Raw genomic sequence first — 11371 nt, forward strand, 5'->3', positions numbered from 1 at the left:
TACTTTCCTCACGATCACATCATTTAGTAAAAATATTCATCTTTGCCCACTCTGATTCAAATACCACCTTTATCATACCATAGATTTCTGTATGTTATTTGGTCTAGTCTGTGCTTTCCATTACATTCCATCGGTTAGTCTGTCTACTTGTGGTCCAAGACCACACTGTTTTAATTATAGAGACTTTGGACTATCCTGTAATATCTGGTTGGCCAGTTCTCATGTAAAGCTCTTCCCTTTGGTTGTTTTTGTAGTTTTCTTGCTTTTTTTTTTTTTTTTCCTAGTCTATCATTTTGACATCCCTGGGAGGGGAGGGAAGAACTTTTTGGCATTTGTGTGGGATTGCATTAAAGCTGTAAGTTATCTCAGGGAGGACTAACATCTGGATGATGTTGAAAGGTCCTAACAAGAGACAAGATGATACACAGCTAACCGACATTTTAACAAGTGTCCAATATAACAATTGGATTTAGAAGGTCCAAAATCATAATTTGCAAAGTTAATCTTCAAAGAAGTTCTCTGAAGCAGCCTCCACATCTGTCTGTCTGTCGGTCACCTGTGTTTACTCACTCAGCACTTGGGAACTTGTGTTCACCCCAATTTCTGTCCGTATTCTCTGGCCTCTCGGTGCCTTAAATGTCCTCATCTAAAATGACCTGCTCCTGCACTCTGTTTAAAGTCCATCAACTTCGAGGGCCGCACCTGAAGTTGCTCCATCTTAGAAATCTGCCCTTCCTATATGGTGCACCTGAACCACTGCCTCCTATCCTTCCAGTTCCCGTTTAGTCTTGTGTCCCCACCGCATCCATTTACCAGCCTCATCAGAACACCCACTCCACCGGCCCTTTTCCTTTTCCTCTGTCCAGGAGCCCTCCTAGCTTCTCATGAGTGAAGGTCTAGCATCTCAGTCAGTCCCTTTCCCATAACCTCCTGGGATGCCCCTGCCTTTGTCGGGTGAAGTCCTATTTTTCTGAAAACCCAGCTCTCTTTCCTTTTGCTGGCCCCTGCCACAGTGGAGAAAATTACCTAAGATGGCCAAGAATTAGCTCCTTGGATTGATGACTGACAGCCTCAACCAGGCCCTCAAATTGCTCCCCAGTAATCCCATTTGCATCTGATCAACCCACTTTCTCCACTTGCCATTTTCGAGCCCTTTCCACCCTGCTCCACCTTTAATCCTGCTCCTTCCCCTCACAACTCCCTTGCCAGGCTCAGCAACTCACTCTCTCCCTATTTTTCTGAGAAAAATGGCTCAGATGGAAACCCCAGCACCTACTGCCCTCAAACCTACAGGCTACCTGCCCCTGTCCCAAACTGTCCCCCTGTCTGAGGGGAGAGGGCCTCGCCCCTGTGTTCTAGGGCCCATGGCTTCCTGTCATCCAGAAACCTTGCAGTATCCACTCTTTTAGCCACAGTGTCTCTCCATCCTCTATGTTGAGCCCCTCTTTCTCTTCCCCGCCCCTCCCACTGACCTTGGCACGTATTCAACTCTCCTTCACCTCGAAGGAGAGTCTCTTGGCTCTATTTTCAATCAAACCACCCCACCCCCACTCTCCATCTCTTAGCAGTCAAAGGTCTATCAAGACTTGTCCACGCTTGCTGCCTCAATTTCCTCCCCTCCCATGTGCTCTGTGACCTACTGTAAGCCAGCACAACATGAGCTCCCACAACTCTTCAAATGGCACTCACCTGAAAGTTGCCAGTGACCTCTGTGTGGCCAAATCGAGTGGATCTGGTCCTCATCTCTTTTGATTCACAGCAGCATTCCTCACCAAGAACCGCCTCTTGCTTTTCTTTGCCCTCTTTCTGTGTTCCTTTGGCTTCCACAAGTACATGTCCTCTGGTTATCCTCTTGTCCATCTGGCCACTTCTCATTATCTTTGGTACCTCTGCCCTCCCCGACACTAGTGGGAACTTCCACGGCGGGCCTCTCCAGAACTCGTCTTCACTCTGCTCCCTTCTCGACTTATACCCTTTCTCTTCACATTTCCATACATGCCCGCCCAGGGTACAATTACCATTTGCATCAGAGTTTCTCAAGGTGTGGAGCATGGACCAGCCTGCCTCGGGATCACAGGATAGTGGGTGTGTTAAAATCCAGACTCCCAGGGACTTCCCTGGTGGTCCAGTGGCTAAGACTCTGTGCTCCTAATGCAGCGGGCCCAGGTTTGATCCCTGGTCAGGGAACTAGATAGATCTCATATCACAACTAAGAGCTCACATGCCCCGACTAAGGATCTCACATGCCTCAAGGAATATCCCTGTAACAAAGGCCCTGCACAGTCAAATAAATAAATAATCCAGTCTCCTTGGCCCTATGCAAGGCCTACAGAATCAACTCCGTGGGTGGGCACTGGGAAGCTACATTTTAAGTGCATTCTCCAGGTTGCTCTCAACCCCACTAAAGTTGGAACCACTGTATTTGTGAAGGAGGGCCTGGCTGACATTCACAAAGGCAGCTCAACATCTCCATCTGCTGGCTTCCTGACGCTAGTGTCTTAGTTTCCCAAATAGAGTCCACGGATGCTAAGAAAGGATCAAAAACGTGGGAAAACGAAAAAAAAAAAAAAAAAAACACGAAGAAAACAAAGAACAACGGATAAGAATGGAGTGTCTGCCCGACCAACAACCGAGATCGAGTTATATCCTCTTCTGACTTTCCTAGCTCCAAATTAGAACCTTCTGTGCCAAAGGTTTGGGGGTGAATGACATTGACGCCTTTCAATTCTCATCCAACGACACGAGAATTCAGGTGTTGGGTGACTCTTTTTTATCTATAGACCATCACACCAACTTTATTACTTCTTACAATGTACCAGCAACACTTAATGAATGTTCAAAGGTAGCCTTCCAGAAGTTAGCTAAGGAGAAGCATTCTACTTTCCCCTGATAATCTATGATGGGGTACTCTAATTTAACCTAACTTCTACTGTGAAGTCTTTGGTCCAGTTGTAGAAATAATAAATCTTGAGTGTAATAAAATTGATAACAAATATGATTTATGAAGGAAATGGAATTCACCCCTAAGTCCACTACTCAGGCATAATATGCCAGTTCAAATTGGTGGTATTATTTGCTTTCATCCTTCTCTCTGCGTATAGAGACATAGATAGACAGGTGCCTACACAGAGGTGCAGATATAGATAGAAAGATACAGTTATATGGATACTGTTACAGATAGAGATATAGAGTCTCCCTACATCAATTTAACCTTTCTACCCCCTCAGTTAGCTGCTTGCTCATGCATTTTCCTTCTTTCTTCTAAGAATGGCAAACGAAGGCTTCAAGATTTTATTGACTCCGATCACACTTTCACACTGCCTAATCGAGAATTGAGTTAGTTCAAGCAACAGGTTGCCATTAACTAATTGTTCCCTTTGAATAATTCTCTTTCTTGTGGCCTTCAGTGTTTCATTAACTCGTGTGAAAACACCAGTGTGTTGGGTGAGGGATGGTTGATTCCCAGATCCCTTCCTGCACCACTAAGCTGCTCACTCTGTCCTCATGTAATTGAGTCACATTTTTCTGCAGTGACCTTTCCTAAAGAGTATCATTTCACTTCTTTTTTTTTTTTTTCAGGTTTTAAAACTTTTTATTTGCATATTAAAAAAATTGTGCATTCCAATAATTAAAATCATTTGAACAACAACAAAAAAAAAAATGGCACTCTGATTAAACTGCATTTTACAGCCCGCAGAACACCTTGGACCAGCTTTTTACTCTAGATTTCACTGTCGTCCCACCCAGCTTCCTCCTTCACCAACACGCAAGTTCTTTTCCTTCCCTGCCAGCCACACAGGCAGATGGAGAGGCAGGCGCGGCCTACGTTGTCAGTAGTTCTCCATTCTTTGATGTGAAAAGGGGTAGCACAGTCATTTAAACTCAATCCAACCTCTTTGCATCTTACAAAGTTAAACAGCTAAAAGAAGTAAAATAAGAAGGCAATGCTTGTGGAATGTACAGTGCATACTGGCGGCGCACGCTTCATTACGACTCGCCTGCTTGCTTCTCCTGTTCAATCGTTTCTTTCGAAGGCAGTGGATTTTTCTCTTGCGTTTCCGTTTTCTTCAATTTCGACTTATCGAACTTCTCAATCTCAGCCATATCGGGTTTGTCAGACATGGTTGCAGAAGGCGCGGAGCGAGCTGCGAGCGAGTGAACGAAGTCTGGTCTGCGCTGTGGCCGCCGCTGAGTGCCCATTTCACTTCTTTATTCATGCTAAAGCTCTCTTAAGATTGCTCTCCTTCATCTTGGCATTTTACTATTGAAAAAAAAAAAAGCATACAATAACCTGAAAAAACTCTGGAGATTGTGCTCCAACAGACAATCTATAGGGAATGTAGAACAGATGCACCACCATTTCACAACTGCCTGGGGTGCAGAATCATATCGAGGCCGTTGGACAGCCTAAATATTACACACTTTGTTTCCTCATCCACAGCCTCAAAGAACTCAAGGTGAGAGGCCAGCTCTTAGAGAATTTCTCAGTGCATGAAATGTTGGTGATGGATCCTGACATATCAGTAGAAGTCCCACAGGTGAATGAGGAGGGAAAAAGACGGTCCAGTCCCCAAGAGGGGCATCTGCAAGGGTATCGAGGCAGAGAAGTGCATGGCACCTGTGGGAAATGTGATGTGGCTGACAAAGGGTGTGGCTAGGGCTGCGACCCGCAGTGGAGGGTCAGCAGCTATAAGATCACGAATATAACCTGCGGGCCACTGGTGAACCATGATCACTGCCAGTCTTGGAGAACTTTACTATAGAGTTCCCACCGGACTAAGTGCTTGGCAGATCTTTCTTTGCATCCTCTGGATAATGAAATGTGTCCAGTTACAAACGTTTTGTGCTAAAACAGAGCCACAGGTTCATCATAGTCTCATCAAATACATTCACTCTGCCAACGTTCTGCAGTTGCTTTCAAGTGTGGCAGCATGCCAACTTCAGTAATTAATTACTTCAGGGCTTTGGTCTCCCATGGACACTTAATGTGTTTTCTGTAAATCTAGAGTGGAGTGTTTTGTCAACCCAGCACCCCTACCCACTTCTGCTGAAAAATCTCCTTCCCCCGTCCCCCCCCGCCAGAGGCAGAGTTGGGCATAGTGCCCATGCTGAGCCTGTCGTGGTACCTCATCCCACCAGAATGTTCTAGATTGGAGCCAGAGAGGAAGCTTCTTCCTCTCTGGGGGATGTGAGCCAGGACACATCCCCACTCCCAGCATGGAGACAACACCGACAAATGGAGAGGGGAAAGCGGGGGCGGGGGGGGGGGCTTGTTGAGCGAGAGACCTGGTTAGGGTATCTGTCTCCTGTGCCTGGTCTTTGCATCTTTTTTTTTTTTCTGTCTTTAAGAGACTGCGTTCGATTTCTCGAAGGTGCATCTTAGTGGCTGAGACTGAATTTTGGAGAGAGCTGGGTGAACATTCTGACCCTGCCACTTGAGAACTGTGAGACATGGGCACATGTCTTAGACATGTTTAGACTTAGCTAGTTAGACCCTAGGACCCTCAGTGCTTCAACGAGCAACGGTGAGGAAGAAATGAGCCTTAGCACAAAAAGGGCTTATTGAATGGAATGCACTCGATGACATGTGACTGCTGTAAGGGCAGGTGGGAGCAGGGAAAATTGGACTGACAACTCCTTCTGCCCCCTTGACTTTCAGAGCTCCTGACCCTCCTTCCCTTAACAGATTATATTTCTGGGTATAACATCACTGATGCTACTGGTGTTCTCCTTCTACCAGCCTGACTCTCCCACCTTCACTAACCTCTCGCCTTTGCCCTACAATCCTGCTCAGAGATTGTTCACTTTGAATAACTCTGAACTCTAACATTCCCACCAACCTCCACTAAAAACCAAACCGAAGAGAAACGAGCAGCTTCCGTCAGCCTTTGTGTCCTCTCAAGTAACTACTGTTATCCTCCTAAAGGCATTTACGAGCACTCTTGTGCCAACTGTGTACTAGGGCCAGGATATGCAAAAGCAAAAGGTGTAGGAACCCCTGCCTTCATGGAGCTCACAGTCCCCTGGGACCAACCCACATAAAGCAAACGTTGTGCAAACCATCTTATTATGGCTAGAAGCACAGGGACTTAAGGGAGAATAGAGCAGGGGCTCCTAACCCAATGTGGAATGAGAGCCTGTGAGTTGTACGAACTACTGTGTCCCCAGCCTAGCTTAGGGGCCAGCACACAGTAAGTACATGAGCAACAACTCTTGAATAATCAACAAATGGAGAACAATGTCTTAAGTGATTCCTGCCAGATGTTTGGCAACTTGGGGTGGGGGGGGTGTGTGTGAAGAAAGAGAAGAAACAGAAACGAGGGGGGCTGAGAATTTAAGAGTCTGGGATTTACTCTAAAATATATCAACAAAGGAAAATGAAATGAAACAACAGTACCTTAACCATTGTTCAATGGGAATTCATTATGCTATTCTCCCAGATTTTTTGTATGTTTGAAAAATGTCATTAAAATCTTTGCTGAAGCAGCAGAGATCTATTGAGATGATCATGCTGTTTCTATTTCTGGTCCTGCTGAAGTGGGAAATAGCACTGATTTCCCAGTGTTGGGCCAACCTTACCTTTCTGGAGAGGATCCAGCTTCATCGTCAAGGGTTAGGTTTTTCAGGAAATCCCTTCACTTGGGGTGCTGGTGCTGCGTTTTGGATTTTCATGGAGGAGATTGACCTGTGGTTTTCTTTCTTGTGATAACTGAGCCAGGCTTCAGTGGCATCACTGTCTTGATCACCTTGGATGAGTTAGACCGTGTTCCACCGCTTTCTCTGCTCTCTGAGGAGGTGTGTGGTATTGGGGTATTTCTTTCTTAAATGCCTTTGCCTGAGTACTGTTGATACATGGCTTTCGAATTTTTGACCTCATAGTCATGATTTGTATACTTTATGGCATGTTTTAAAATAATTTTAAAATAGACACTTTTGAAGAAACGAGTAAGCAAAGGTCAGTGTTGAACTTAGAAACTGTGTCCCTTGTCAGCTAAGGGCAATGCCTTCTTCTGACCCTAATGACTGGACCAGAAATCCCACCCTGACCTGGATACAAATCTTCTACACAAACTTGCATTGTCACTGTCGTTATCACTGACACTTACCGAGACTATCTGGCAGGCAGAGTGCTAGATGCCTTGCCTTGTTTCCTGTCCTCATCACTGTTAGCCTACGGCAGCATTGCTCCCAGACGTTTCCAAAGAGAAAGCAGAAGATGGAGAAATATACCGTGTTCATGGATTGGAAGAATTAATATAGTGAAAATGAGTATTCTACCCAAAGCAATCTACAGATTCAATGCAATCCCTATCAAGCTACCAATGGTATTTTTCACAGAACTAGAACAAATCATCTCACAATTTGTATGGAAATATAAGAAACCTCGAATAGCCAAAGCAATCTTGAGGAAGAAGAATGGAACTGGAGGAATCAACCTGCCTGACTTCAGACTCTACTACAAAGCCACAGTCATCAAGACAGTATGGTACTGGCACAAATACAGAAATATAGATCAATGGAACAAAATAGAAAGCCCAGAGATAAACCCACGCACATATGGACACCTTATCTTCGACAAAGGAGGCAAGAATATACAATGGAGAAAAGACAACCTCTTTAACAAGTGGTGCTGGGAAAACTGGTCAACCACTTGTAAAAGAATGAAACTAGAACACTTCCTAACACCGTACACAAAAATAAACTCAAAATGGATTAAAGATCTAAACGTAAGACCAGAAACAATAAAACTCCTAGAGGAAAACATAGGCAAAACACTCTCCGACATAAATCACAGCAGGATCCTCCATGACCCACCTCCCAGAATATTGGAAATAAAAGCAAAAATAAACAAATGGGACCTAATTAAAATTAAAAGCTTTTGCACAACAAAGGAAACTATAAACAAGGTGAAAAGACAGCCTTCAGAATGGGAGAAAATAATAGCAAATGAAGCAACAGACAAACAATTAATCTCCAAAATATACAAGCAACTTCTGCAGCTGAATTCCCGAAAAATAAATGACCCAATCAAAAAATGGGCCAAAGAACTAAACAGACATTTCTCCAAAGAAGACATACAGATGGCTAACAAACACATGAAAAGATGCTCAACATCACTCATTATTAGAGAAATGCAAATCAAAACCACAATGAGGTATCATTTCACACCAGTCAGAATGGCTGCTATCCAAAAGTCTACAAGCAATAAATGCTGGAGAGGGTGTGGAGAAAAGGGAACCCTCTTACACTGTTGGTGGGAATGCAAACTAGTACAGCCACTATGGAGAACAGTGTGGAGATTCCTTAAAAAACTGGGAATAGAACTGCCATATGACCCAGCAATCCCACTGCTGGGCATATACACCGAGGAAACCAGAATTGAAAGAGACGCGTGTACCCCAATGTTCATCGCAGCACTGTTTACAATAGCCAGGACATGGAAGCAACCTAGATGTCCATCAGCAGATGAATGGATAAGGAAGCTGTGGTACATATACACAATGGAATATTACTCAGCCATTAAAAAAAATACATTTGAACCGGTTCTACTGAGATGGATGAAACTGGAGCCCATTATACAGAGTGAAGTAAGCCAGAAAGAAAAACAACAATACAGTATACTAATGCATATATATGGAATCTGAAAGATGGTAACGATAACCCTATATGCGGGACAGAATGAGAGACACAGATGCATGGAACAATTTTATGGACTCTGAGGGAGAAGGTGAGGGTGGGACGTTCTGGGAGAATGGCATTGAGACATGTGTATTGTCATATGTGAAACAGAGCACCATTCCATGTTCGATGCATGTGACAAGGGCTCGGGGCCGGGGCAGTGGGATGATCCAGAGGGATGGGAGGGGGAGGGAGGTGGGTGGGGGGTTCGGGAAGGGGAACACATGTAAACCCATGGCTGATTCTTGTCAATGTATGGCAAAAACTATTACAATATTGTAAAGTAATTAGCCCCCAAGTAAAATAAATAAATTTATAAAAAAAAAAAAAAAAAAAAGAATACCAAGTGATGTCCAGGATCCAGGACTCGAATTACATGCAGATTCTGTTAGATTCTTCTAACCAGAGAAATCTCCATTACGCCCCAATGGCCTTTTCTCGAAAACTTTTTCTTTTCTTTTCTTTTCTTTATTAAATTAGTTAATGCAAACTAGTACAGCCACTATGGAGAACAGTGTGGAGATTCCTCAAAAAAACTGGAAATAGAACTTCCATATGACCCAACAATCGAAAACCTTTTCTACTGTAAATCCCTCACCTCTAAAACGATGCCCACGTGCCCCTCCCCCCTAAATTCCTACCATATGGTAAATCCACTTTAGATCCCATTTTTCCCCATAAAAAATAAACAACATTCTCCAGCATGGGATATTACTACACTCTCCCTCCATGGCTTTTCAGTTGATTTCAGCAGAGCTCACTACAGACTAATACATTGTCTTGAACCTGACTCGCTGTAGTGTCACTCAAGTGACTACTGGATCTGCAAAGCAATGAACTCATAAAGTACAGTGGATCATCAACATGATTTACAGCCAACTTCTCTTCACAAACGATGGAGGCCAGAGAGCAGTGAATGAGTGGCTGATATATCTTTAATGATGAAGGTAAAAAGAAAACCTTTCAGCCAAGGTTTCTATTAAATATGTCCAGGGAAATCGAGACATTTCCACATTCAAACAAAGCAAAACAAATAAACAAAGACACACACACACACACACACACACATACAACCTGACAGACTTCATAACTATTAAAACTACAGTACCAGAGAGACTGCAGGGTTAAAATGAACTTCAAGTTAAAATGAAAGGACACTAGACAGTAACTCAAAATCATATGCAGAAATAAAGAATAGCAGCAAAGTTAACCACATAGGTAAAGATAAAATCCATTAGAAAACTCAGCGGTGGCCACAGGACTGGAAAAGGTCAGTTTTCATTCCAATCCCAAAGAAAGGCAAAGCCAATATGCTCAAACCACCCCACAATTTTACTCATCTCACACACTAGTAAAGTAATGCTCAAAATTCTCCAAGCCAGGCTTCAACAGTACATTAACCATGAACTTCCAGATGTTCAAGGTTGTTTTAGAAAAGGCAGAGCAACCAGAAATCAAATTGCCAGCATTCATTGGATCATGAAAAAAGCAAGGGAATCCGAAAATAAATCATCTATTTCTGCTTCTATGACTACACTAAAGCCTTTGACTGTGTGGATCATAACAAACTGTGGAAAATTCCTCAAGAGATAGGAATACCAGACCACCTTACCTGTCTCCTGAGAAACCTTGTATGCAGTACAAGAAGCAAAAGTTAGAACCAGACATGGAACAACAGACTGGTTCAAAAATGGGAAACAAGTACAGCAAAGCTGCATACTGTCACGCTGCTTATTTAAATTATAGGCAGAGTACATCATGTGAAATGCTGGACTCGATGACACACAAGCTGGAAACAAGACTGCAGGGAGAAATATCAACAACCTCAGATATTCAGATGATATTACCTTACTAACAAAAAGCAAGAGGAACTAAGAGACTCTTGATGAGGGTGAAAGAGGCGAGTGAAAGAGCTGGCTTGAAATTCAACATTGGAAAAAACAGATCATGGCATCCAGTCCTATCACTTCATGGCAAATAGATGGGGAAAAGTTGCAAACAGTGATAGATTTTATTTTCTTGGGCTCCAAAATCACCGTGGACAGTTACTGAAGTCATGATTAAAAGACACTTGCTCCTTGGAAGGAAAACTATGACAAACCTAGACAGCATATTTAAAACGCAGAGATATCACTTTGCTGACCAAGGTCCATATTGTCAAAGCTATGGTTTGCCCAGTAGTCATGTATGGATGTTGAGAGTTGGACCATAATGAAGGCTGAGGGCCAAAGAACTGATGCTTTACTGTGGTGCTAGAGAAGACTCTTGAGAGTCCCTTGGACTGCAAGGAGATCAAACCAGTCAATCCTAAAGGATATCAACCCTGAATATTCATTGGAAGGACTGATGCTGAAGCTGAAACTCCAATACTTTGTCCACCTAATGCGAAGAGCTGACTCATTGGAAAAGATCCTGATGATGGGAAAGATTGAGGGCAAGAGGAGAAGGGCATGACAGAGGATGAGATAGATGGAGGGCATCTCTGACTCAATGTACAGGAGTTTGAGCAAGTTCTGGGAGATAGTGGAGGACAGGGAAGCCTGGGTTGCTGCAGCCCATAGGGTCACACACAGTCAAGCATGACTTAACAACTGAACAACAAAGATGTCTAAAATTTAGACACAGGAAAATAACAAGTGTTGTTGAGAATCTGGAGGAACTGGAAGCCTTATGCACCATTGTTGTTGCTGTT

General features: G+C 43.5%; 1 protein-coding gene and 1 non-coding gene across 2 annotated transcripts; one reads left to right on the plus strand and one right to left on the minus strand.

Annotated features, from left to right (window-relative positions):
• The first annotated feature begins 2114 nt into the window (after positions 1–2114).
• TRNAR-CCU (transfer RNA arginine (anticodon CCU)) lies at positions 2115–2187 on the plus strand. Its single transcript has one exon. It is a non-coding gene; the product is annotated as a tRNA-Arg (tRNA).
• Positions 2188–3562: 1375 nt separating this feature from the next.
• LOC145535298 (thymosin beta-4) lies at positions 3563–4194 on the minus strand. The gene has a single exon (XM_081563703.1). It carries the CDS (start codon positions 4120–4122, stop codon positions 3988–3990), a length of 135 nt encoding a protein of 44 aa, XP_081419829.1. The 5' UTR covers positions 4123–4194; the 3' UTR covers positions 3563–3987.
• Between the last annotated feature and the right edge of the window lie 7177 nt (positions 4195–11371).

Source organism: Giraffa tippelskirchi, chromosome X (genome assembly GCF_054371585.1).
Source record: "Giraffa tippelskirchi isolate mGirTip1 chromosome X, T2T-mGirTip1v1.2.pri, whole genome shotgun sequence".
NCBI lineage: Eukaryota > Metazoa > Chordata > Mammalia > Artiodactyla > Giraffidae > Giraffa > Giraffa tippelskirchi.

Coding starts and splice junctions, on each gene's coding strand:
- LOC145535298 (XM_081563703.1), bottom strand. CDS start 4,122: ATGTCTGACAAACCCGATATGGCTGAGATTGAGAAGTTCGATAAGTCG.